Consider the following 25,847-nt stretch of genomic DNA (forward strand, 5'->3'; position numbering starts at 1 on the left):
CAATATACCCCAGATGCACTGAGGTCGCAAGCGTGCTCGAATCACAAAGTGACCCTAGCACACCAGTGAATGTAGATGTGAAAAAGCAAAATAAAAAATACAAGGAGGTGAATGAAAGCGTCCCCGATATCTCTGCCTAGAGGGGACTGTCACTGCAGTATCACCATGAGCACTGCCAACTTGGCCATCACCTGCACTCTCACCCGGCTGTGAATGACCTTGCAAAACCAGCCTGCAGTGAAAGCCACCTGTGCCTCATCTCCACCCGGCTTTACAGCTATCAGTGGATCATCCTGCTATAAAAATAAAAGTGATTTGGCCTAATGAAGCTGTAACAAGGGGCGTGAATCCTACAACCAGCTTAGACATGGGTGTGAGTATGCCAGCAGAAGCCCTGTGTGACTCTGCTCTGGAGTAAGTGACAACGGTGGCACAGATGTGACCAGCACAGGCACGGGGGTACCGCCGGCAGCCACGGCTGCCAGGGTGGAGATATGGCCATAGCACAGCCTTAGCTGCCACTGCCTGCTCGGCCAGGGCTCGTCCCCAGCCCCGCAGTGGCAGAGGGAGACCATTCTGAGCTTGCCCCTCTCCGGAGCAGTTTTGCCACAGAGCTGCAGAAGCAGATGGGCCAGCACGGGGCAGGGGTGCACTGCAAGCAGCAGCTGCAGAAGGAAGCGGCAGGGCCTTTTGTATGGCTTCCAGGTGAGGACCGTGCCAGCCGACAGCTAGTAACCACTGCTGTTTCCCTGTGAAGACACAGGAGCTCAGAGACAGGGGCAGGAAGGACAAAAGGAAGAACATGCCCCCGCACGGAGCAGGTCAGGATGCATCCAGACTGGCAGCACCAACTTATGCTGCCTGTCCTTCCCCCCATCCGCACTCCTGTCCCACCTCCTGCACGCCAGCACAGCCACCTCTGATGTCTGCCTGCAAACCGGCTCCTGTCCTCACTGCAAGGACAGCTCGGCAAAGCAACTGCTGAACATCCAAGAGAGCTGGCTGAGACAGAGGCACCTTCACATGCCAGGCTGTGGGCACAACAGGACAGCAGCTGCCACGTCCCCGTGGCTCTGGGCACAAACCACGTCACCTGCCCCAAGGTAAATCCCCACTGGTTACCAGTCAGGGAAGTGTCCCCTTTACGTAACTCAGTCAGAGTTTTGGGGTGGAGGAAGGTCACAGCTTGATGCAATCCCTAGTTCTGCCAACCCAACCCTACGGCAAAGGAGCAGGAGTTCGTTCTGCTGCTCACAAGAGCAATAAAGCTACACTTGGAAATTTTATTGTAGAAACATGAGCTGGGAAAAGCCCAGGGTGAACTGGCTGGGCTGGAAGTCAAACCCAAACATCATTACTAGTAATTAATGGATTTTGGCTTGGACTTACTGACACACAATATAGAGGCGCAAGTTGTCACTGCTGGAGTGACTGTACAGCTGCACTCACTTACAATTATTTCACTAGCACCTTTTATTATCGCACAGCCTGCTCGCAAGCTTCGGGACGTCAGCTGGAGCGCTGCCAGAGCCTTTACGAATGTCACATCACAGGCGCGCAGGGGCCACTACACGCCCCAGCCTGTGCGCACCCCACAAAGCGTCAGTGGAAGTCCCTTCTTCCAGCCCAAGCCTCCCTGTGGTGTGCGCTCCTCTAAGAGCAGCGTGGCAGCTCCTTGCAGACCCATTTTGAACAAGAAAGGACGAGACCGAGACCATAAGAGCCCGGGCGTGCACATCATCCCTCTGTCACATGAGTTTGGGTGGGGAGGTTATTTTAAACGCAGCTGTGGTGACACACTTAAAATAACAAGAGCTTGCAAATGTAGGAGCTGCAAGCTGACCTGATAATGTGCTGTCAGCCTCATGTAGCCTGAAGTCACAATGCGGGGGGAGTCAGACAACTGTGATTTGCTATTATTTTCTATGCCATCGCAGGGTGCAATTTCTGCTCTTTACTATTAGAAAAGATAACATCTTTTTCTAAATGAGACCTGAGTTCACACCAAGTTCCTCACTTGCAGCTCTGGGGCTTTTGATTAAAGCTTGAACAAGCGAGTTAACAACAACGCAAAATAAACAGGTTTTAAAACATTTTAAAACATTTAATACATTTCAAAATAAGTGTTTGTACCCCTTCAAAAAAATCAAAAGCTTTCAACAAAATCAAGTGCATTGATCTGAAACCAACTGACTGAGAGTGCTTAAAGCTGCTCTTACACCTAGTAGCTAGGTACAAACTCTTGTGTTTCAACAGCACAGAAACAACCGTCACCTACATCAGCTCCAAGAAACAAGTGGCCTCAAATGCAGTCACACACCCAGACAAAGCAGCACCTGAGGCTGCCTGCAAGTTCAAGCTGAAGAGCAGAGGGCCCTGCTGGCCACGAGAAGGAAGTCCGTGAGGACAAGACAGCTCAGAGACAGCTTGGCCACCACAGAAACGCCGGTGGCACAGGGACCAACAGCCTGGCACACTGCTTTGCCACACAGGTATGCATCACTGCTCCCCCTCAGTTCCAGTATCATCCTGCAGAACCACGTTTTGGGCACAAAACCAGAGGCACAGGATGATGACCAATTTATCTCCTAAACAAGACACCAAGTTTTTGCTTGGCCGCTCAGGTCAAAAAAAAGATATCAGTGAGAAACCACCCACCGTGGGGATGCATCAGCAAATTCCACCTGCATCCCAGGATTACATTTGTGCCCGGCATTTGGGCTGGGGCTAGTCATTTCAATTCAATGGCTGCAGTGCTGAACTCCGCTCCATGCTGAACAGAGAAGGCATGAGAAGTGCATGGCTACCCAAAATGATCCTTTAACTAAGCAGAGCGCTGCCCTGCAAGAAGAGCAGAACAGCTCCAGCATGCGCTCCTGTTTCCGAGGAGGCAGAGAAGGAGACAGCAGACCTTACGGGCAGCAGGGCGCTGGACCAAGCCACGGGAGAGCTGGAATCCAGCCACGGCCTCGCTCTGCACCGCAGCAAATGCCTCCCTCCACACACAGACAGGCTGGGCTGGGGACTGAAGGCTGACACGTTTGAGTTCACAGGGGACTTTCTCACCGCTCTCAGGCATCGGACCATGGTGTTGGATGAGATGAGGGACTCCAGCATGGTTAGGCAGAAAATCCAGGGCTGCAGCTTTGCTGTGGAGAGAGCGCACCGGGGACATCTAAAATAAAGGGCTGGCTCAGTGCTCGCCCTGGGCGGGCTGACCTGGCTGTGACCAGAGAGTGCGAGGGCCACACCAAAGGGCGAAAGGTCCAGAGCATGGAGTCCCCATCGCTATTGAAGGATATCGACTCTTCTGCCCTGACAGAGTCCCCAGGGCACTGAAGGGGACCTGCCGCACAGTGACAGTGGACCGCACAGCTCTGTATTTCCCCAGCAACGAAACTGGGAAGTCCCCACTCTTGCTTCTGCCCCCGATTCTGACTTTCTCATTGTCTGGGCTACGGGAGCAGTTGTATTGCAGCGTAAACTAGAGTAGGGAAATGAGTCTGGGTTAAAAGCAACCAGCTAAAGCATGGGGAGGTCCTTTCAGTACAGAGGCCTAAAGCACCTTCCTGCAGATCTGAGCAGGCAGTGAACCAAAGGGATAGCATTCTCAATTGAGCTTCACAATGGGAGAAAAGGTACAGGAGAATTACACAGCGAGACCTGGGGAGAGCGCAGCCACCAGCGCAGGAACCGACAGGCGGTCAGCACCGCTTGGTCTGGTTTTAGGCAGCCTGGCCATACTCTCAGCCTTTAGCACAGAAATAAAATAGAAGTGGAAGACTCAGGGTGAGTGGAACAAGTATAAAAATATCAATACATAGCAAGGAGACAAGAACTGCCCAATTAGTTCACATAAATTCTTTGTCCATCCTCTTTTCTCGATACTTTTTTCTGGAACGTATCTACAACTGGAAGAAAAAGCTCCCAGGTCTGTCCTTCAGTATGTGATGAGGACCCTTCCATACCTTGACCAGGGCAGGAAAGATTCCTCTAGAGGCACTGCAACCACCTCACTCCATACAGCCATCTCTCGGAGCTCAGGAGTGGAGCAGAAACAGAGATTCACGTTGGGAAGAAGCCACCAAATACTCCCAGACTTGCTGCACGGGAGGAACCTATGAAATGCCAAGGAATGGCACCCGGCCAGGCCAGTATGGCAGCCAAAGCCCCTGACCTGTATCAGTGACATGACATCTCCATGCAGACATCATTATCTGGGGATGGTGGCATTTGGCCCCATCAGTGTCCTCCTCGCAATGCGATCCCTGCTATGTGGAGAAGTGTCCCAGGCATGACTGAAGAGCGGGAGGGACCGATTTGTCATCAACAAAGTTTGCCTAATATAAAACTTAAGGACTGCAGCAAGAGAGCAACGCAAGGACAGACAAGTGCCACTATCTGCTGGGGACAACCGCTAAGAGTCAGGGAAAAATTATTAGATAAAACTGTAATCAGACCAACAATTCGTTGTTAATTCCCCCAAACTGCCTAGGAGCCACTAGACATCACACACTCATTCAGTGGGGAGCTCAAAGCAATGAGAAAGAGAAGCTGCATCGCAGCGAGTCACATAGGGAGGGTTTTGATGTGGAGCTGTGGGGCTGAACTCTGCCGCCCATGAGATATCCACAGCCTGGCCAGGCAGGGAGAGAGCAGGCTGGCACAGCGCTACAGGGCTTCCCCACTCCTGCACCCCTCATTCCCAGCCCGCACACTGGAGGCATTCAGGAAACACTCCAGGCTTGTCTCAACTCTTCTCGCAGCTCTGCCGTTCACTTTCAGACCCATCAGCTCCTTTTTATGACACCAGAACAGCCAAGCCAAGACCCCAGTGGACGCCTTAACAGCAGGGCTGTCCCAGCGCTCGGGTCTGGTCAGCCCCAGCTCCATCCTCACTGCTGCTCCAAGTGCCGTTGGAGAGGCTCGCTGGGGCCGTGGCTCACTGGGGAGCCAGCTCTTCTTCCTCCCTGGCGCTCGCCCGGGGAACACACTTTGGTTCTCATTTCTTCAGGTGAAAGTCTTTGAGGCCAAAGGCACTACCGAGACGCTCCATCCCGCCCCAGGAGCGTTGACCAGGACGCCGTCCCCAGCACGTCCCGCCGCAGAGCATCCCCGTGCCGTCTCCCCAGCCCCACGGGGCCCGGCCCCGCGCACCCCAAGGGGACACAGGATAGAGCCACGGCGAGCACCCGCGGGGAGGCCTGGGCTCGGGCAAGCTGCCTCCTCGGGGCCCAGGCACAGGCCGGGTGGGCGCTGGAAGCACGGCGGTGGGGCAGGGAGGGCCGGGGGCCCCGGCGAGGCGGGGATGGGGAGGCAGCGAGGGGGACCCAGGGCCCCGCGCCCAGGGAGGAACCCTGGGGACGGTACCGGGAGGCACGCACTCCTTACTAGGGGAAGGGCCCCGCTCCTCGGAGGGGAGGCACACTCGGGCCCGCCCCTCCCGTACTCACCGCCCGCCCGGCGCCCCGGGCCCCGCCGCTCCCCGCGCCGCCGCCGCCGCACCGCCCGCCGTTACCATAGGGATCCGGGGCGGCGCCGCCACGTGACTACACCTCCCGGCAGCCACCGCGCGAGCCGCGCCGGAGGACTAGACCTGCCGGCGTGCCGCGCCGCGCCCCCTAGCGGCCTGGCGGGGAGGCAGCCTGCGCGCCGGTGCCTGCCGGGGGGCTGCCCGCGACGGAGCAGCGAAGCCCCCGGGCGCCCTGCGCGACTGCCCGGGGCACGGCCCGGGGGGCCGCTTAGAAAGAGATGGTTTCCTGAGGTTTACAGGCCCTTTTCCAGGAACGGCTTCCCACGGGGAGGGCCCCCAGGTAAAGCTGGCCGGGCAGGGTCCCCCTCGGGGCGGACAAAGTGGGTTCCACGGAAGGTCGGGGCTGGAGCCCCAGGAAGGACGAAGCCGGCGTTTGTCGCGTCCTGCTGAAGGCAGCGTCAGGCTGAGCCCAGGCGTCAGCCCTCAGCGCGGGTGCGGGGCGGCAGACTTGCCGGGAGCTGTGGGGCCGGGGGCGTCCCCAGCACCGCTCCCGCAGGTGCTGCGCAGAGGTGCGAGGAGGCGGAGGAGCTTCGCGCAGTGCCGGGCAGAAGCCGGCCGGGGCCTGCCACCAGCAGCGGGCTGCAAGTCGCCACTGGCCAGTGCAGCCAGCTTCTCAGTGGCTCTGAGGGACAGCAGGACCTGCGGAGCAAAGAGAGGGACAGGAGTCACCTGCCAGCCTGGCCCCTTGTCCCCCAGCACCACCAGGTCCCACAAAGGAGCCGAGGTCCCCGGGCAGTACCTGCTGTGTCCCGGGGTGCTGGCTGAGGGCCCGCAGCGCGACGAGGGCTCCCTCCCGCACGCTCTCCCGGGGGTCCCGGCAGGCCACCTCCAGCAGGACGTGGGGGGCCCTGCTCTCGATCAGCAGGTCCCCCAGCTCTGCCGAGCGCCGGCCCAGGTTGCCCAGGGCCGAGGCCGCGTTGCAGCGCGTCCTGGCCTGCGTGTCGCTCAACAGCCGCGTCAGCCTGGGCACGGCCCTGCCCAAGGTCCCGGCTGGGGAGGACTCGTGGTAGGCAGCATTGCCCACCGCGAAGCTGGCTGCCTTGCGCACGCTGTCCTCCCGGTCCGCCAGGCACCCCAGCAGGCTCTCCAGCAAGCCAGGCTGGCTCTGCAGCGCCTGGGGAAAGCCGTGGCTGTGTCGGAGCAGGTTGCCCAGCAGGTTGCAGGTTTTGGCCCGTATCGGGTGTTGCCGGTGGCCGAGCAGGCGGGTCAGTGGCTGGTCAGCCACATCCGAGCCCCTCAGGATCCTCTGGAGAAAGGGCAGGTGCTCCGGACAGGCCCGGGCCACGTGGGTCAAGAGAGACAGGAGGTCAGTTGTGAGCGTGAGGCTGTCTGTAAACAAGGCTGACCTCAAGAAGGAAATGATGTGCTCTGAGGCGGCGGCTGCCCTCACCATTTGGTCGATGATATGCTCATCAGAAACAACGAGGTGGCACAAGAGGCTCATGGGGAGCTCGGTGTACGAGAAGGGCAGATGGTGAGAGCAGACCTAAGGAGAAAGGAGCAAGAGTGGCACTGAGTGCGCTGTCCTCGCTTGTGGGCCAAGTCAAGCAGCGGCTGAAGGCTGCCAGCAGGTCAGTGCAGAGCTCAGCTGCCGGCCAAGCTGCTCCGAGGGCTGCATGGCACCCAAGTGACATCCCTGTGTGGGCAGAAACCACCAGCATGGTGTGAAGTGGTGCCATGCATCAGGGGCTGCAATGTGGAGAGATGCCTCCACAATGTGGGGTGGAGGAGAAATGCAGGGCCAAGAGGGTACCTGCAGCAGCTGGGCAGGGATCTGGGCATCTCTCACAGCCTCCGTGACCAATGCTAAGGTGTCTCCGTCCACATCCAGGGCAAAAGGGAAACAGAGGAGCTGGCAGGCTTGGATCACCACAGCTGGGACAAGCTCAGGGTCCCCATCCTCTCCTGCTTGCCTGAATTTGTTAGAGAGAGAGCTTAACACAGAGGTGATCAGAAAAACATTGAGGCAAGAGGCAGAGAGCATTCCCCGCACCAGGCAATAAGGAGAGGCTCTGCATGTGTCCTGCAAGTGCCAGGTCAGTATCTTCTCAGCCCTCTGCGTGCTCGTGTCCAAACCCCATTGAGCGACTGAGCTCTGCCCGCTTGAGCCCTCCCCACAACTCACGTCTGTGCCAGGCATGCCAGGAAGCCAGGGGACAGCAGCCTCTTCAGTGTCACCATGAGGACACCGTGGGACTGGGTGAGCTGAGGCAGGCACCAGTGGGACTTGCGAGTGAAGACAAAGAGGGCCAGGCTGAGGAAGAGCAGAGTGCCTGCAGGGGGAACAGCGCAGCAGAGGGGCAAAGCTAGGGAAGGCTGAAAACTCTCCTCTCTTCTGTCTGCCTGTACTGCCTCAAGGCTGCTCCAGGGTTGCTTCTGTGCTTCCCTGCCCAAGACCAGACCAATCTCCACCCACGGTGGTCACATCTGCCAGAGTGAATGTTCCCCTGCAGCAGAGAGACCCTTTCTTGTTCCTCCACAGCCAGCTCAGCTGAGCTCCTGCCACCTGGTCACAGCATGGGCCAGCCCAGCCCTCTCTCCCCAGAAGACAGCAGCAATCCTCAAAAAAGCCCCCTGAGCACCTCTGGCCTCAGGGACCAGGTGCTGACAGGGACAGGCATGGGCAAGTCTGAGGGCATGATGTGAAGCAGGGTCCAGGGCAGGTGCCCTGCCATCCTGCAGCTCCTACCTTGAGGGGAGAGGAGGTTCCAGTCCGGCTCTGCCGCAGGGTGACCTGCCCCTGGGGCGTCTCCCTCCAGCACTGCCCTGTCGCTGCCCACGCGAAGCACCGCAGCAACACAATGCCACACCATGCTCCACAGCTCTGAGGCAGCAAAGCTCTGCTCCACAGCCACATCCTCCTAAAGATGGGGAGACAGGTGTTGGGGGACATCCTGGTCCCCCACGGCTCCCCAGGGTTCTGGTCCACATCCCTGCCAGCCCCATGGTCCTGGGGAGGTCAGGGCTGGATGGATATGGCACAGGGGGAGGAGGGGGGCCAGGCAGCTGGCAGCCCTGCTGCACTTGCTGACAGTGCCAGTCCCCGGGCATATCTGCCCTCTCTTATTCCAATGTACCCATGAATCATCCCTCCTTGCCCACCACCCTCCCACCAACCGTCCAGAGCTCTGCAGACAACCCAGGGACATTAGGTGACTTTCACAGGGTTGCACAGCTCAGCCAAAGCTGCCCAGTTCCCTGGTTTGCCTCAGCCTCCATTACCAATCCACATTTGGGCCTTTTTGCCCCCACACCTTTCAGTAGGGACCAGGCAAAGGGAGATAGGTAGGCTGGTACCTGGGCAAGGAGCTTCAGCAGGAGGAAAAAGATCCCATCATAGAGACCAGCACCCCTTGGCGGGGGGAGCTGCAGCTGTGGGAGAGAATAGGGGATAGACTGGAGCTAGGTGCTGGGTCTGAGGGCAGCAGCACCACACCTGCACCGTTCTGACCCCGTCTTTGGCTGCACACCTCTACAGTAGGGTGACAGCATGGCTCCACTGCTCTTCTGTCCCCATCCCATACCTCAGCAGGTGCTGTCAGTGCATTTGTCGCCACCAGTAGGATCTCTTCTCCCTCAAGGTCCAAGGCCACCCCGTGCTGACTGAGCTGTGTCAGGAGGAATGCTGCAGCACCCTGTGGGACAGGGAGAGCTCAGCACCTTTGGGACTTTCCCATCTGCCTGCTCAATGCTGACTCTTCATCCCTCGGCCCAGGGCAGGGACAGCCAGGCTGCACCTGCCCCCATCCCACCCTGAGCAAGCGACAGTAGGACCCAAACGGGACATGGGGCTCTGCAGGGCTCTCAGTAACGGCTCTGGCTGGGTGGGCAGACTTACCACAAGGGAGACGACAGGAGACTGGGTGATGAGATCTTTGGCCAGGGTAACCACCTCCTCAAGCCTGAAACACAGGGACCAGGGGAGAGGCACTGTGTTCCCACAGCTTCACATCCCAGAGCAGCAGCATCCAAATACCCCCAGGGCTGGGAAACAGCCATCTTGCAGGAGGAGCGAGCCCTGGTTCACAGCACCTCCTTGTCCACGCCAGGTCCTCACCGCACCCCCAGCACCCACTCACACTGCCCAGCACTCTGCTGATGTGTCCAGATTGGAGGGATCAGTGGGAGCAGAAGCCCAGCTCTGGGCAGGGTGCAGGGCAGAGGGCTGTTTAGGGCAGGACATGTTCCTCTCCCACCCATGAGCGAAAGCAGGTGCTTACCTGGGAGGGGAGGCCTGGAGCTGCAGGGTGAGCAGGGCCAGCAGATACAGTGAGGCCTCACAGGCTGCCCCCTGGGCCACCTCCGCCATGGGGACCTGCCAAGAGAGCAGGAGTCACAGGGGACAGCAAGGCTGGGAGCGGAGGAAGGGATGTTTCTGGGCCCTGGAGGAGAACTGCACTCTCCAGACTAAGCTCCCCCAAACTCTTCTCCTCACACGTCCCCCAGCTTGGTCTGAGCAGCGCTCAGAGGAATGTATCCTGCTTGCCCACACTCCTACCCCACCACTGGGGCTGCGGTCAGGCCTACCTTGCCCTTTGAGAGCTGCATGAGGGAACCCCACAGTTGCTGGCTCTCTCCCAGGCGCTGGCACAGGCTTGGGCTGGCATGGCAGCCAGCATAGAGGATCTGCGAGGCAGAGGGGAGAGATGCATACCAGCCACTGGGGACAGGGACGCGGTGACCAGGCCCACCCCAGTCCCACCCCATTTATTCAACAACTGACACCAGGGAGATGGGAGTCATTGAGGGCTGAGCCCATCGTTCCCCCTTCCCCATGCTCCTAACCCCAGACCAAAGGTCCAGGCACCTCTGGGGACAGCCAGATAAATGGACGGGGCCATTACCTTGAGCACGTTCAAGGAGCAGCTTGGGTGCTCCAGTCTCCCCAGCAGCCTCCCAAGCTGCTGGCTCTCTCCCTCCATAAGCTTTTCAGCTACCTCCTGAGCGACCTGCAGAAATTAGCCTGTTTTGCACCCTGGGCACCTGAAGCACTGCACAGACTTAAGGAGTTTAATGCTAGCAACAAATTAATAAAAGAAGGCATCTGCTTCCTACATGTTGCCTGCATTCACAAAGGGATGCCCATCTGCCATGACCCAGCATGGCTTTGATGCACAGTCCCAGAGCTGAGATGAGCAAGGTGAGATTCCTCCTCTGCTTCCCTCCTTGTTGACTCAGAGTTAAGTTAAAGGATCAAATGTAAATCTGTAGTTCTGTTTTCCCTCATTTATTGTCCATTCAATTTCAGATTTCCTACAGTTCATATCACTGTCATAGAAGAATTCTTCATGTTTTCTCTGCATTGCCTAGTTCTTTACTTAGCCCATCCCACAGTTCAGATCATAAGTGTGAGTCTCTTAATTGACTTAGGAGTCCTTAGACACCTGAGGCTCAGCTGTTGGCGGGGAAGGAGCAGCCTGCAAACACCAGCCCTGCAGCCACCAAAGCCGGACCACCCCAGCCCTCCACTCTACTGCTGAAAAGGAGACTTTCCTGCAAAGGCTTGCTGTTGCTGTGGGGACCACACCTGCTTGCCCTGCAAAGAGAGCTGGCCTGACCTGCTGCTTGGCTTTCCGACAGCTGTTCCTCTCCAGGGGGATGCTGCAGGCAGCAGCCAATGCAGCCGTGAAGAGGTCTGCCACACGTAGGCTCTGGTCATGGGCTGACTTGGCCTCTGTCACTGCACCTGCACAGGGACAGAGCTCAGGAGACATGTGCTAAGGGTGAGGGATGCTGAGGGGCAGCAGGATGGGGCTGGAGGCCAAGAGAGGAAAAGTCAGGCTTGTGACACGAGGAGGGTGAGATGTGGGATTGAGGGAGAGAACAGGAGAGCCCTGGTTAGCAGGGGTTTGGGCAGATAAGCTTCAGCCACCTCCTCCAGCCAACAGCACTGCAATGGCAGTCAATGCTCTGAGGGAGCCCAAGGGAAGGAGGGAGAGGGGAAACCCCAGGAGAAGGTGGCGAGCTGCCACCACCACTACCTCGCAGAGCAGGCTGCTCCGAAATGGATCCCTGGAGGAGTCTGTTTAGCAGGGGCTGATGCTCCTCTCGCAGGCTGGCATAGAATGGGGCAGAGATGGAAGGGCACATCGCATCCAGGCTCTCACAGAGCAGGGTGAAGCACTGGGAGAGACACAGGGGGGGCCATCACTGCAGATCAAGGGTGGGGTGAGAGAGAAGGGTGATGGGGGAGGAGGCTGTGGGGGGACAGCAGAGATGGGAGAAGGACTCATGTGTTGGAGCTTCAGGGACCTCCAAGTGTCCTCTCCAGCCAGGTTAATGTGTGGGAGCCACTAACTCTGGCTGAAAGAGGGGTACACATGGAGGCACAGCCAGGGAAGGTGCCCCCTCAGAGAGCTCGTTTCTGCATGTGATCCTCTCCAAAACCCCCAGTGGGTGACACAGCCTGCCCTGACAAGAATGCATCAGACCCCACAGCTGGGAGTAGGGTTATCAGCCTGCACTCCCCCTGACATGCACACCCAGCCCCACAGCTTCCTGGAGGAGAGGGTGGGGAGAAGGGAGACAGGGGCACCCTTACCAGTAGGCTTTGCTGGCAGAGTCTCATCTCGCTGTCGGCTGGCTCAGCCAGCAGCTCTGGTAGCAGGGCTAGGAAGCAACCGGCACTCTCCCGAAAGGCCTGCAGGCTGGGGGAGGCAGCAGGGGCAGAGAGCAGAGAAGCATAGGCCCTGGCTGTGAGGACAGGGTCTGGCCAGGCCCATATGGCCTTGGCTAATACAGCAGGCAGCACGCACTAGCACTGTGAGCCAGTGCCAGCAGGCAGCACAACCGGGTTCTAGTCAGCTGTGCCTTCCCCTTACTTAGCGCCACTCACAGAAAGCGCTCCTCTGTGAGCACAGCGATATGGCATGAAGCACTTAGTCTGTGATGCTTCCCCACAGAGACAGCTCCAGACACAGAGTATGAACACCACCCTCCCACCTACTGCCAGGTCCCTGCTATGGCCACAAGAGACCTCAGAGCACAGAGGGTTGTCCCTACCTGTCCTTTTGCCCACTCTCCTCCAGGCTGCATTCACTGCTGAAATAAACTGTGGTCACCATGAGAAGGTCTGTCAGCACCGTGATACACCAGGGCTGCTGCAGGATCCAGAAAGAAACAGCAAGTGGGGATTGTCTGCTGGCCATCCCAACACCACTGCGGCGGGATCCTTCCCTGCCAGGACCTTCCCCTTCTCAAGGGGGCCTGGAAGAGGCACCGGTCCTGTGAGTCAGCTCCAGCAGGACACCAGAACCTCCTCAGCACCAGCACTCTGCAGGGCTGGAAGGAGCGCAAATTTCTCTAAGATCCTACACCCACCTGCTTGGTGCTACCACTCTCCAGGATCTGCTTGGCTAGACAAAGCAGGGACAGAGGCACATTCAGCTCTCGGCAGAAGTGGTCCAGTAGCTCAGAGTCGCACTGGGTAGCCAGGAGGTTGCCCATGACACGGAGCACAGGACGGAGACGGGAGGCTCCCTCCAGCATCCCTTCCAGCACCTGGACACAGAGAAGCCAGTAGGGCTCATGACCAGCAGCGGTTGTGGCCTCTCCATCAGCCACGGGGCAGCCCTCCACCCCCTCAGGCAGGGGACAGCAGGGGAGCAGATGGCAAGCTAAGTGCATGAGGCAGCTCCAGCTCCTGGAGAATTAGAGGATCTCCTTGCTGGCTGGACTGACTCTCCCAATGCTCCCGACCCAGTCTTGGGGAAGAAGGCAGCATCTGTGTCCCCAGTCATGGTTGTCTGAGCCAGCCATCACTCACCTGCTGAGCGGAGTCTGCCAGGCGGGCCTGGACACGGTGCTGGAAGGCCAGGTCCCTCAGGAGGCTCAGCGGCGTGCTCAGCTGCATGGCCAAGGGCTCTGTGGCCTCAATCAGGTGCTGCCACTCTTCATCGCTCTCCAGCTCCTAGCCATAGAGGAGAGAGGGCTGGTGCCGCAGACCCTGCCTGCCCCAGGGTCTCTGTACCAGCACCTGGGGACTGGGCCCTGCTGTCCTCACCACAGGGCACCATCTTACCTCACTCTCCAGGTCCACGGTCTCAATGCTGCGCCTGCCCCGGGGCTCTGCCCTGCCAGCACCAGGCTGCGGAGGGGCCCCTGCTCCAGGAAACTCACGCTCGTAGTCTTGAGTGATGCTGTGCTCCCTGGCCAAGGAAACAGCGCAGTCAGTGAGTGACCCTGCCTTCCCCTCTTCCTCCTCTCCCAGCCCCAGCCCTCCCTCACTGTGGGTTGGGTGGAGGCTCCTCCAACTCCCACTCTGCCATGCTGCTCTTTCCTTGCAGGACACTGGGGTTCTTCTCTTTGGAGGCAGCCGGTGGCTCCCCCTCCACGAGGGCTGCCTTCCCAGGAGCTTCTCTGGGTCTATGCCCTGGGTATCCTTTGCCAGAGTCCTTCATAGATGCATCACCTGCCTTCAGTTGCCCCTGGGTGATGGCAGAGAAGTTTGGTCAGGGCAGGGTTACTCAGACAGCCACATGAGCCCCCTAGATCCCCCTAGCACCCTGAGGACCCCACAGCCTTGTATGTGGCTGACACCCCAGCCTGACCCATGTACCTTCTGTCTTGCCCCCCAGGTCCCATTTCAATGCCCCTCCTTTGCCGTGACTGTGGGACACAGTCAGGGGAATCCCACACTTTCCTCCACCTTTTTCTGTGCCTCCTCAGCCATCTTCTGACGGGCCTTTCTCAGGATCCTGGACTGGCTGCTCCTGGGGGCCAGGGAATGGGCTTGCTGCTCCTTCAGGGCCTGCAGCTCTGGGGACAGCTTGGTGGTGAACGGGTTTGAGATCCCGTGCTCTTCTGTGTCATCAATCACTGGGGAGGTGAGGGGAGAACTGCATCAGCAGCTCTCCCTTGGGACACAGGGAGACTGACCAGCTCTGGGATCCCAAGGGAATCCCGGGGGACCCAGAGCAAGCCCAGGGGCAGGAGCTAGGGGTCAGTTCTTGGAGGAAGCTGAGAGGAGGGAGGCAAAGAACAGGGTAGTAAAAAAAGCAGGGCAGAGTGGTCCTCCCGGCCTCCAGGCAGTAGGAGGAGGAAACGGCCCTGGCCAGTGCTGGAAAAAGAGCTGGTACTCACCAGTAACCCGTCCAGCAATGAAGGGGTGAGAGAGCAGCTCTGGCCACGACAGGCGCTGGCAGGGGTCCTTCATTAGTAGTCCCTGCAGGAAGCTCTACAGGGCAGCACAGCACCAGGGTCACTGACACATGCTCAGCACCCACCAGTGAGCACAGTATACCCACCAGTCTCCCCCAGTGAGGGCACCCAGGAGGCCTGCGTTCCCTGCCTGGCTCTGGAGAAGGCATGGCTCTAGTGCTTAGGGCAGACAGGAGGACACTTCCCTTCCCAGCCCAGTAAATCACTCTTCTGCTGTCAGCCCCAGTTTCCCAGCTTATAGAGGGACAGCGGTGATAAGAGTCCTCCTCCCAGGAAGCCAAGCTCTCATCCCTTCTCTATGTTCTGAAATCCCTGTTAGGGGACATAAAACCTAAGAGTGACCCATGAGAGCAGCAGACAAGGCCAAAGCTGCTCCCGCAGTAACAGATCTCATCCCACAGAGAGGGCCTTCGCCCTTACCTTGAAGACTGGGCTTATGGCCTTGGGCCATTTGACAGGGTCCTTGACGATGAGGCTGACGAGCTGGAAGATGCTGCTGGTGTAGAAGGGAGGAGTGCCCACGAACAGCTCGTACAGGATGCAGCCCACAGACCACAGGTCCGCTGTGTGGTCATACGGCCGCTCCTCCACCAGCTCAGGGGACATGTACAGCGGGGTGCCCTTGATGGAGGTCAGCACCATGGTGTGGATGCTCATGGCACGGGCAAACCTGCTCAGAGCAAAGCACAGATGGCCAGTTCAGGCTGAAACATCCGTTGCGACTCCCAGGGAAATCCCTATGAGTTTACCAACACCTCTCCCCTCTGGAGTCCAAAATCCCCCATCCCTGCTCAACCTCTAAATATGCACAGAACCCAGGTCCCCCTCCACACTCCCCCCTCCTCCTCTACAGCACCCAGGACACCCCTTGGCTGCCCCAAGCCCAAGCGTCACCCTCAAGCTGGCCCCTAGCACCGACCCGAAGTCACAGAGCTTGACGACGCCGTCTTTGCCCAGCAGGATGTTCTGGGGTTTCATGTCACGGTGCAGGATGCGGTGGGAGTGCAGGTAATAGAGAGCAGAGACCAGTTGGGCAGCTATCGTCTGGACCTGCCGGAGACATGGGAGCCTCGCCCTGTGTCCCATGGTGCCACTAGCCAGCACAACCATGGGGTCCCTTACGGCCTGGCTCCCCCAGTACCCCCACTCCTGTCCTTGCCCTTTCTGGGGCAGGGACCACCCCCAGCTGTGGGCCAGCAGTTCCTTGGAGTGGGCTGATGGCTGAGGCAGCAACCTGGTGGTGTTGTCCTTGGAGAGGGAACAGGGAAACTGTCCCCCAGTGCAACCTGGCCCCCTTTCCATCCCCTTCAGAAGCTCTGCCAGGTAAAGCCTCGGAGGCACCCTCACCCTCCTGATGTCTTCTGGCCCACAGCAGAGACCCACTGCCTGCAGGCAGACAAATCCTGTTCTCTCCATCCTGCAGCAAACACTGGGTGGCCACCACCATGACAATCACCTGGTCCTCGGGCAAACTCCCATCGTCCTCCAGGATCTGGAAGAGCTCTCCCTCTGCGTAGTCAGTCACCACTACCACCTGGAGGGAAGAGCAGCATGGTGGGATCAGGCACTCACCCAGCCGCATACCCACCATGGGACCAGGACAGAGCAGGGCAGTAAATCAATGAGGGAGACACTGGGGTGTCGTCATGCACAGCCCATCAGCTTGGGCTGGGACCTGGGGAGGGAAAGAGCCCCTGTGGCTGCACTGTAGCACGGGCCTGGCATTTAGCAGAGCCCTTGCGGCTGTCCTTATCTCGGACAGCCAGCAGAAACTAGAGAAAAGGGAAAGACAGGACAAGCCCAGAATGGTATTTCCACGCCCAGTGGGTAGAATCACTCCCTTGAGCTTGTTTTGAATCTGCTGCACAATTACTTTATTTCATGCCTCCGTGTCCCATAGCATAGTCTTCAATCCTTCCCTATCACACTCTCTCCGTGACAGTTTAGGCCAGTGAAAAGTCACAGTCTCTGAAGATCCCACTCTCACCCTGTGATGCCAAACCACTCCTCTTCCATCACACACCCCCTGCCCAGCTCCTTCACCTCTGTGTATGACCCAGTGCACCCCACACTGCCCAGCTGGGTGCTGGCTCCCTACACAGCACACACTGGTGGACTCTCAAAAACAGGGACCAGGCTGCCATCTCAGTCCTTGTTCAGGCAACCCCCACGTAAGGTCCCTGCATGTCCTCAGGGAGGGCGGGAATGCCCTGAGGGCAGGGGACCTCAATGTGGCCATCTGAGGGAGCGGAGTAGGCTGGTGGCAGGATGGCAGCACTCAACACAAGCCAGGAAACAGCTGGGAACAGAGCAAACCTGGCTGGCTGGAAGAGCTGCTGGAGCCCTGGGAGGGTGTCACCAGCATCTCCTGAGAAAGAGGTCCCTACAACAGCAGCGGCCAGCCCTTGTTCCCCTGCCCCAGTCAAGCAAAAGCATCTGCCCCAAGAAAGTCCCCGTCACCTCCTTGTCGGTCTCAAAGCTGTCAAGCATCTGGATGATGTTGGGATGATGGAGGCCTCTCATGATCTCAATTTCCCGCTGCAGGTTCTTCAGCTCCTTCTCAGACCGCCCCACCTTGGGGATGAACTTCAAGGCCACCACCTTTCAAAGCAGGCAAAGCTGGGATCAGACCAAGCTCCCACCCACCCTGGCAGAGGCTGCGTTTAACCCAAACAGGACTCAGCATTTTCCAGCTGAGCACACCAAATGAGACATTTGCGGCTCCCCCCAGCCCCTTGCACATCGATGCTGGTACTCACGGTACTTTTCACACTAGCATATAAAGCAAACAAATGTAATCAGTGAGCGCAGACAAAATGCTCTGCAGCGTTTCTGCAGCAGAAACACGGGACAGGAGCTAGAGATGCTGCTGTACAGCAAGCTAAACATGAGACAACAGCGTGCCCTGGCAGTGAGGAGCACTAGCAGCATCCTGGGCTGTATCAACAGGCAGGAGTTTGAGAGAAGTGATTATTGCCCTTTAGTTGACACCTGTTGGACTACATCGGCAATACTGTGGCCGGTTTTTGGCCCAGAAAGACATGGATAGGCCAGAGCGTGTATAGCAGAGGCCACGAGGACGGCGAGGGGGCTGAAGCATGTGGTGTACAAGTTGAGGCTGGGGGAAATGGGCTTGGTTAGCCTGGAGAAAAGATGCTCAGGGAAGCCTGAGCATCAAGTAATCTTGTGATTCCCAAAAGGAGGTTTTAGAGAAGATGGAGCCAGGCTCTTCACAGACGTGCAAGGCGGGAGGATGAGACACGGATTACAAATGGAAACAGGGGAGCTTTCAACTTGATATAAGGAAAAACCATTCACCCCAAGTATAGTCAAGCACTGGCTATGGGGTCTTTGTCCCTGCGTTTTTGCAGGATCTGAATCTAGTGCTGACTCTGCTTTGAGCAGCGGATGGACTGCAGACCTCCTGAGGTCCCTTGAACCTGAATGACTCCATGCCAGCAGGAGCTGGCTAGGAATGTCAGCAGAAAAATGAATGAGCGCTCAGTCCCAAAGCCCTGGCAGGGCCCTGGAACCCAACAGCCACCAGGAATCAGTCCCCAGCGCCACACCTCTCCCCTGCCGCCTCCTTCCTCACCTGGGCGCTGTGTTTCCGGCGCCCCTTGTAGACGCGCCCGAAGGAGCCCTCGCCGATCATTTCCAGGACATGGTACTTCTCCATCGCGGGCGTTCGGGGAGGGGGCCGCTGAGCTGCCGAGGCAAAGCGGCCGGTGAGGAGCCGCGCTTCGCCCTCTCTCCCCTCCTCTCGCCCTCCGCCACCGGCTGCCGCGGGGCGCCGACCCCCAACTCCAGCCACTGCAGGCCACGATGCAGACGGGCAGTGCCAGTGCTGGGAAGGCAGCGCTGCACCCTCTGCGATCCCACATCCAAAGGGCCGGGGCTTCCCCTCCCCGCGGGCATCTCCCCTCCCCGCGGCGCTCCACCCAGGGCGCCGTCCCCGGGGCGGGTGTTCCCCGGGCCCCCCCGCCGGGCTCAGTCCCTGCCCGCCGGCTCCACCTCCGCTCCCCCACGGCAGGACGAGACCCAAGCCCTGGGCGAGGCCCCCCGCAGCCCCCCGGGCGGGATTAACCTCGCCCCGCTCCGCTCCCGCCGCGGCCCGGCCACCCCCGGGCCCACCGCCGCCGCCGCGTCGCCTAGCAACACCCCCCGCGCGTGCGCCCTCGCTGCAGTTCCGCTTCCGGTTCCGGGGCGCGCAGGAAGATGGCGGCGGCCGGTGAGGAGGAGGAGGCGAGCGACTGGTAACTCCCCCCCCTCCCCCCCCCCCCTTCCCTGGTCCCGGTGCCTCGCACCCCCAGTGCCCCGCACCCCCAGCCCAGCGGGGCCGCCGCCTGACTCCCGCCCGGTCCCCGCAGGGTGCTGCCGCCGGAGGTGGAGGTGCTGGAGTCCATCTACCTGGAGGAGCTGCGGGTGGCGCGGGGCCGCAGCAGGTACGTACCGCGGCCCATATTCCCCCCCCCACCCCGGGCCCGGCCCGGCCCGGCGCCGCCGCCCCTCACTTCGGCCCGCCCCGCAGGTGGGAGCCCTGGGAGATTAGCATCACCCTGCACCCTGCCACGGCCCAGGACCAGGATTCCCAGTACGTCCGCTTCACCCTGGTGCTCTCCGTGCCCCCCCAGGTAGGCTGCCGGTCCTCCGCGCCCCCTTTCCTCCCTGCCCCGGGTCTCTCTGCCTTCCTTGTTGTGCTTTGAGTGTTTCTTGTTTGGTTTTTTTGTTTTTTTTTTTCCCCTCAGTATCCCAACAAAGCTCCGGAAATCTCGATCAGGAACCCGCGGGGGCTGTCAGATGAGCAAATTCAAAAGTGAGTGCCGGGAGGGAGGGGAGAGGGCAATCCTTTTCTCCAGAGATCCGGGAGGCAGAACTGGTGGAAAAGCCTTCTCTCAAATTCATGTGGCTCCCCATGTCCTGTTAACAGATGGACACAGGCCCCTAAATCACCTGGTCTTAAATCTCATGGGAGCCACTGGTGCTGAGTTTCACACTGAGGGGTCCACCCTATGGTTGGTCCCCTGTGGTCCCCCTGAATTGTAATCTAAATCCGCTGGGCCTTTGAAGCTGTTGGTCCTGCTTTGACAGAGGTGGGACTGGACCGAGTCCTTGGGTAGCCTGTTGTTGCCTTTATGCTCCTGTCCTTGGTGCAGCGGAGCGTGTGCAGAGAGACCCTGGTACCTGCCGGCAGCACAGGAGTAATGTGGCTCCCACCAGACCTGCTCGGGGGCTGCCGTCAGATAAAAGAAACCTGAGATCCACCAAAACCGAAGGGTGCTGGGTGAACTGAAGCCAAGGAGCCAAGCAAACCTGCTCTTGCAAGTCCTCTGAGGACAAAGGCTTCCTGTGCACTGGCTTGTCGGGAGCACGTGAATATGTGTGTGCACATGTGCCTGTCCCATGCTGCAGGCAAAGCCTGAAGGCCAGTGCTCTATTTCTTCCTGCTGTCATGGTGGTAGGGTGACAGGTATGTGGAAGAGTGAAAAGGTGTAGCTAAACTTGTGTTAAGTATTGCTGCTGCTTTGCTGTAGGATTTCCCAGACCCTCAGAAGTGTTGCTGAAGCCAGACTGGGGACAGAGGTGCTCTACGAACTGATTGAGGTGAGAGTTGGGGGAGATTGGGGGTGACCAGCCACAGACACTGGTACCTGACTGCCCGAGGGGTGGGGTAGTCCTGTGCCCATGGGCAGGCCAGTGAGTAAAATGTTTGCTTTAATGCTTCCGCAGAAGGGGAAGGAGATTCTCACTGACAACAACATTCCTCATGGCCAGTGTGTGATCTGCCTCTACGGATTCCAGGTAGGAACGTGTCCCCCGGCCCCACAAGCTGGCTGGGAAGTGACACAAGAGAACAGGGAGCCTGCGGCTCAAAGCTTGGCATGTCGGCCTGGGACCAGGGTGTGCCTCAGCAGTCCCCTGCCCCTCTGGTCTGTACGCTGTCCTACTCAGCATGGACCTTCCTAAGGCAGTATATGCTGCTCTCCCAGTCAGTGTGAAGATAATAATCTACAGAAACAGGGCATAGGGGCAGCGAGTGATGCTGGAGCATCTCCAAGAGAGTGGGTAGTGTCTGGAGATAGTTGCTGGTGCATCTCAGCTTCCCTGTGTTGGTCAAACCTCACCTGGAGTTCAGCACACAGGTGGTCTGGAGGGACTGGAACACATCCATGCGGGTGCTGAGGTCTGTGGGGACAGGGGAGCTTGCCTTGTCCAGGTTGCAAGGAGAGGCTGTGCCTGTCTGGGGAGAACACATTGGGTGGGAAGATTGCTGCTTACACAGGAACATATGCAGATAATCATATGCACAAAAACTTTGCAGCTTGACATTAGGAGTATTTCTCACTGTTGGAATAGGGAGCAGTGTCCCAGTAAGAGCTGAGGAGGCAGAGATGAAGCCCAGCAGAAGATGCTGTGTGTCTGTGCCACCAATAGCGCTAGTTCCCCACTGCCAGCACTGTCATGGGAGTGAAAGCCTGCTTCAGCTGTGGAGGCTACACAACCCTGTGCTCAGAAACCCTTTAAAGCTGCTCTTTCTCCTCTACAGGAGAAAGAAGCCTTCACAAAGACCCAGTGCTACCACTACTTCCACTCCCACTGCCTGGCCCGCTATGCCCAGCACATGGAGGAGGAGATCCTCATGCAACAGGAGGAGAGAGAGCAGCACCTGGCACCATCCCCCAAACAGGTACTGGGCCCTGGGCTCCCCCCCGGCCCCTGCACAGGCCCTCATGACGTCTCTGTCACCCCCTTTGGGACACGGAGTGAGGGCTAGCCTGACCTGGCAGCATGGTCAGTGTCATGCCTGTGCTGAGAATCAGAGCGGTGATTAAACCAAGTGATCTCCAAGGGCCCTTTCCAACCAAAATTATCCCGTGAGTTTTTAGTACTTTAGCAGTTGGTTTACTGGATCTCTGGGTCAGCGCCTGCTGTGTGAGGGGGCAGGGGAGTTGGTAGCATTTTTGGACTTCTGGAACCACAGGAGTTAGAAAAGAGAGCTCCTTCCCTAGTCCTTGAACTGCAAGGGTATGCAGCAGGATAAACATGATCACCTTCATTCTGGGGTGATAAAACCTGCCTGAGCAGGTGTTGGAACGGTTGTCAGCTGCAGAGCAAACAGCGCAGTTCAGTGTGAAACAAGTCAAAGGCTCCTTCCTGCAAAAGCCTTTCAAAGAGGTGCTGCCTAGATGACACGCTCCACTTTGGAGTGGGGAAAAATAGATTCTAGGCTAAGGAGAACTGGAGCTGTATGTGCTGACAGAGCTGGTCTGTACAGCGGTCAGCTGCTAGAGCACAAATTCCAGCGTGCCTCGTGGTGGAGACACCTTCCATAGCAGTCGTTGAGACACCAGGCTGCTTTCATGCTGCTGGACCCCCCTGGGCTTCCCTGCCCTGGCAGAAGAGTGAAGAAGGGCCACCCTGTCCCACTTCCAGGCTGGGGATTATCCGGCAGCGTGTGGGCTGGGTCATGGCCGGGGTTTGGTATCGCCTCTCGCCTCCCCACAGGAAGTCGGTGTGCAGTGCCCCGTCTGCAGGGAGCCCCTGGTCTACGATCTCTGCGCTCTGAAGGCGGCGCCGCCCCCGCAGCACCCGCTGGTAAGAGGGGGGGGGTCACCTGCCCAGCTGCACCTGCTCGCTGGGTAGCTTCAACTGGGACAATATAACGGATGAATGAACACTCACTGCGTGCTCTCAGGTCCTCCTAGGCAGCCCATCCAAAGGGCAGTTCATAAAACCAGCCGGTTTTTTGATCTGTCCACAAAGAGCAGACTTAGTTGTATAGCACTGAGTTTTCTTCTCCTAGACCATGAAATGAGCTCTGTGTCCCGTGTTCCTTGTGTGCTCAAAGGAGGTTTTGGGGAGTAGCTCTTAGCACTGCCAGCTGCCTACCCATGCTAGGTGTTGAGAGGGCCCTTACCTCACCTTGCTTTCTGCCGCTCAGGAGCCATACAGGCCAGATGCTAAGACGCTGCAGCACCAAGAAGAACTGCGCTTAATTTTCAAGAGACAGCAAGAGAAAGGGGGCATCATTGACCCTGAAGCAGAGAGGAACCGTTACTTCATCAGCCTCCAGGCGGTATGGCACCGGGGGCAGAGAGCTGGCAAGGGGCGCCCTGGACTGCAGGACCGAGCGCTGTCATCTGCTGTGGGGCTGCCCTGTCCCCTTCTTAACCAGTGGCTTCTTTCTTTCAGCCTCCAGCTGCTGTCAATCCAAGCCAAGCAGCCGCTGCCTCTGAGCCACCGGTGACTGTGAGCGCTGTGGATGTGCCCCAGCCGCCCGGCCAAGCCTCAGCCCCAGAGCCAGCTGGGGCACCGGAGGCCAGGGTAGAACCCGGGCGGCCCGAGAGGCCTGCTTTGCCCAGGGAGCAACAGAGCAAGAGGGAGAGGCACAGAGGGGAGAGGCCAGGCCCCAGAGGCCAGGGCAGGCAGTCGTGCAGCAGCTTGCAGGAACCGGCAGAGGAAGCCTGTCATCTGCTCCACAGCTCCAGGGGGCACAGGGGCTTCAGCCGCAGACCAGAGCGGAGACCTGGCGGGAGGCATAGCCAGGAGTTTCCAAAGCCTCACAGCAGAAGCAGGGCTGCTGCCTTGGCTGAAAGAAAGGAGTTGTGCCCTGAAGACCCCTCACCAGTAACAGAGGCAGTGGACTTGAAAGAGGAGCATCATGATGTGGAGAGATGGACCCCGGAGGAGGGTGCTGAAGCCCAGGGCAGGGAGAAGGAGAATCTGGCTTTCAACCGCAGCGACCACAGAGCAGCTCCCAGCTGGCAGGGCCACCACAGGCCCTGGGATTGCAGGAGGTGGGAGAGGTCCAGGGTCCAGGAGCGTGGTTCCTACCCCAGAGCTCCAAGAGGGCGAGGGGTGTTCAGGCCCAGTGGACGTCGAGAAGCCCATCTCCTTGAGAAGGAGAGCGGCTCCTAGCAGGAGTGGTGAGGGGCTGGGCTGCGGGAGGGAAGGGCTGTTTCTGGGGAGAACAGTGAAGGCTCTGGTGGAGCAGTAGCAAGCAGATACCGTACCCCTTGGGAGGGAGGAGGCAGTTGGCATGTGGCACAGCTTGGGACAGGCAGTGTCTCTAGAGTACGTGCAGAGTGAAGCATCCTGGTGTGAGCGACTGGCTGTCACCAACATTGGAGAAGCCGACTCCTGACGGATCACGTCAGTCTTGGTCTCGGAGGGCCCAGGGTATAGAGGAAGCCTTGACTGGGGACTTGCAGCCATCATCCCTGTACGTGAGCTGCCAAGAAATGTGCATATCTACAGAGCAAATGGACTGAGCCCAGTGCAGTGCCACGGCAGAGCCAGAGTTGTGGCAGGACCTTCCCTGGAAGCCAGCGTCCCGGCGGAGCCATGGTGGTGCCAAGTGATAAGGCTGTGCCAGGACAGCAGCCTGGAGCTCAGCTTGCTGTGTCCCCCAGTCCTTCTCAGAGCGCCTTCTCAACTGCCATCCCTGTCCCTTGGAAACAACATCGCTTCTCCCGCAGCCCTGACAGCTGCTCAGCTGATGGGCTCAGCCAGGCAACTCCTTTGTATGACAGGACACTTGCCAGTCCCAGCCAGGAGAGCTAAATTAAGCTTAAGTCAACACATTGGCAGGCCAGAGCAGTCTGGTGGCTGAGGCTTTGCGTTGGCTCCTGCTGCCCCAGGAAGCCTGCATTTAGCTGGAGCTCCTGCTGTCCTTCAGCGGCTTTTGTGCAGGCAGAAGCTGATGGGGGAGACCTGGGAAGAGCACTCTGCTCTGTGACCTGTATCTGTTGGGATCCCCCTCTAAGACCAGGCTGTCTCCTGGAGCTCCCGACAGCCCAGAGTGAAGACATGCCCCAATACTTTTGATACTCTTACACTCCTTTCATCTTCAGGCTGATCTTGCTTCAAAGAAATGAGGATTTGCTGTTTAAACTAACTTGGTGCAGTTCCTTCTGCTGCTGCTTCACAAATGCAAAGTGTCCCACTCCAGAGCTGTGATGGGCAATTCCAAACCTCTGAAGTGGGAGACTGCTATTAAATTAATTTGTTGGGTCTTCTCCAGAGCCTGCTCCCTTTGTTTTCTCTGCCCTCTTGCTCCTGTTCTTTGCTGTTTGGAGTGAAGGTGTTGATCCCTGGTATTGCTCACTCCCCTCCCTGCTCCCTACACCTGGGGCCGGGGCAGAGACCTTCCCCTGGCCCTCCTGGGTGGCAGGAGGGCTCCGCACTCCCTGCTTTGCCTGCCTCGGTGTAAGCTGTCTGGCTGACCCAGACAGCACTGATTCCTTCACACTTGTTCGTGCCTTGTGCCCCCTCCTCTCCTCTGGCCACACATGGGTTGTTACTGTCTTCCTCCTCTTGCTGAGTACAAAAATGGCTGTGCTGCAATGGGCTCACCAGAGCTTTGGGTGAGATCCCTAGGAAACAGAGGGCTGCATGCTGGCTGGGAGGGCGTTTGTCCTGCATCTGCCTGACTGATCCGTTGGCACGTGAAGGGTGCACAAAAGCTGTTTCTTGAATGGGCCCTCCTCACCTGCTGCCCTGCTCTCTCCACACCTGGCCTTGGCCTGAAGGGGTTGGTTTAACCCACTGCCCAGGAACCTTCCATGCTTAAATTTTCAACGCTGGCCTATTTTCAACCCTAATGCTCTAAAAGCATTTTTTTTCCCTCCTCGGTCTAAGCCTACACTACCTGTCCTGGGCTTGGGGATCTGAGCGCCATACATTGTGCCCTGCTGGGGACGAAGGTTGAGCACTCGCTCCCTGGAGAGCGCCCTAATTTTTCTTCAGTGCTTGCTCTGTCCTTGTTCCAGCTGGTTTCTGGGTGAACAGCCTGTCCACACTTCAGTGAAAAGGTGTAAACTTTATCTGACATTGGTGCTTGTTCTGCTGCCTCCTGCCTTCACTTGTGAAATTGCTGTGCTCCAAGAAAGGCATTTGATCATGTCCTGAAAGAAACACGAAGATCTCTGCCCTGCACTGAAGCTGAAGCTCCTTGGCTTCCTCCCGTGAGCCAGGCTTACTGTCAGCAGGAAAACTGCTGTGCCCCGTGTCTGGAGCATGGGAATTCAGCCATGGAATCGGAGTGAGCGAGGACTCGCGTAACTTCAATCAAATGCCAGATGTGTTAGAGGGGAGGGTTTTTTCCTGGAAGTAAGGATTTAGGAAGGGCCCTCACCTTTCTGACTCACTGTTG

At 58.4% G+C, this 25,847-nt stretch overlaps 2 protein-coding genes across 7 annotated transcripts in view; one reads left to right on the plus strand and one right to left on the minus strand.

Annotated features, from left to right (window-relative positions):
- The window catches only part of STK36 (serine/threonine kinase 36), a 20,543-nt gene extending 1,758 nt beyond the window's left edge, over nt 1–18,785 (minus strand). Inside the window, exons 1-27 of one of the 5 annotated variants that reach the window (XM_075512647.1) lie at nt 18,780–18,785; nt 18,288–18,400; nt 17,153–17,293; nt 16,149–16,226; nt 15,612–15,742; nt 15,113–15,362; nt 14,615–14,708; nt 14,181–14,350; nt 13,760–13,959; nt 13,554–13,680; nt 13,299–13,442; nt 12,854–13,033; nt 12,536–12,633; nt 12,075–12,180; nt 11,515–11,656; nt 11,092–11,219; nt 10,378–10,482; nt 10,061–10,159; nt 9,754–9,848; nt 9,372–9,435; nt 9,058–9,168; nt 8,831–8,905; nt 8,223–8,394; nt 7,659–7,806; nt 7,287–7,446; nt 6,273–7,019; nt 1,924–6,172 (exon numbers count right to left, since the gene is read on the minus strand). In XM_075512647.1, coding sequence (XP_075368762.1) covers nt 5,957–6,172; nt 6,273–7,019; nt 7,287–7,446; nt 7,659–7,806; nt 8,223–8,394; nt 8,831–8,905; nt 9,058–9,168; nt 9,372–9,435; nt 9,754–9,848; nt 10,061–10,159; nt 10,378–10,482; nt 11,092–11,219; nt 11,515–11,656; nt 12,075–12,180; nt 12,536–12,633; nt 12,854–13,033; nt 13,299–13,442; nt 13,554–13,680; nt 13,760–13,959; nt 14,181–14,350; nt 14,615–14,708; nt 15,113–15,362; nt 15,612–15,742; nt 16,149–16,226; nt 17,153–17,293; nt 18,288–18,371 — 4,065 coding nt within the window. In that variant the 5' untranslated portion in view covers nt 18,372–18,400; nt 18,780–18,785 and the 3' untranslated portion in view covers nt 1,924–5,956. Of the gene's footprint in view, nt 1–1,923; nt 6,173–6,272; nt 7,020–7,286; nt 7,447–7,658; nt 7,807–8,222; nt 8,395–8,830; nt 8,906–9,003; nt 9,169–9,371; nt 9,436–9,753; nt 9,849–10,060; nt 10,160–10,377; nt 10,483–11,091; nt 11,220–11,514; nt 11,657–12,074; nt 12,181–12,535; nt 12,634–12,853; nt 13,034–13,298; nt 13,443–13,553; nt 13,681–13,759; nt 13,960–14,180; nt 14,351–14,614; nt 14,709–15,112; nt 15,363–15,611; nt 15,743–16,148; nt 16,227–17,152; nt 17,294–18,287; nt 18,401–18,779 lie in introns of those variants that run through there. The other 4 variants (XM_075512650.1, XM_075512646.1, XM_075512651.1 and 1 more) reach the window with 4 other exon arrangements.
- An 83-nt stretch (nt 18,786–18,868) lies between these two features.
- Nucleotides 18,869–24,711, plus strand: RNF25 (ring finger protein 25). Of its 2 annotated transcripts, XM_075511717.1 has the most exons (10): nt 18,869–18,948; nt 19,063–19,137; nt 19,224–19,326; nt 19,441–19,508; nt 20,227–20,296; nt 20,423–20,494; nt 21,240–21,380; nt 22,199–22,288; nt 22,635–22,769; nt 22,886–24,711. In XM_075511717.1, the coding sequence occupies exons 1-10, from the start codon at nt 18,911–18,913 to the stop codon at nt 23,609–23,611; spliced, it is 1,518 nt and encodes a 505-aa protein (XP_075367832.1). In that variant the 5' UTR covers nt 18,869–18,910; the 3' UTR covers nt 23,612–24,711. The 2 variants fall into 2 exon arrangements, with proteins under 2 accessions (XP_075367832.1, XP_075367833.1); XM_075511718.1 differs by lacking the exon at nt 22,199–22,288.
- The last annotated feature ends 1,136 nt before the right edge of the window (nt 24,712–25,847 follow it).

The sequence above is a fragment of the Mycteria americana genome, chromosome 9, assembly GCF_035582795.1.
Source record: "Mycteria americana isolate JAX WOST 10 ecotype Jacksonville Zoo and Gardens chromosome 9, USCA_MyAme_1.0, whole genome shotgun sequence".
NCBI classification, from domain to species: domain Eukaryota; kingdom Metazoa; phylum Chordata; class Aves; order Ciconiiformes; family Ciconiidae; genus Mycteria; species Mycteria americana.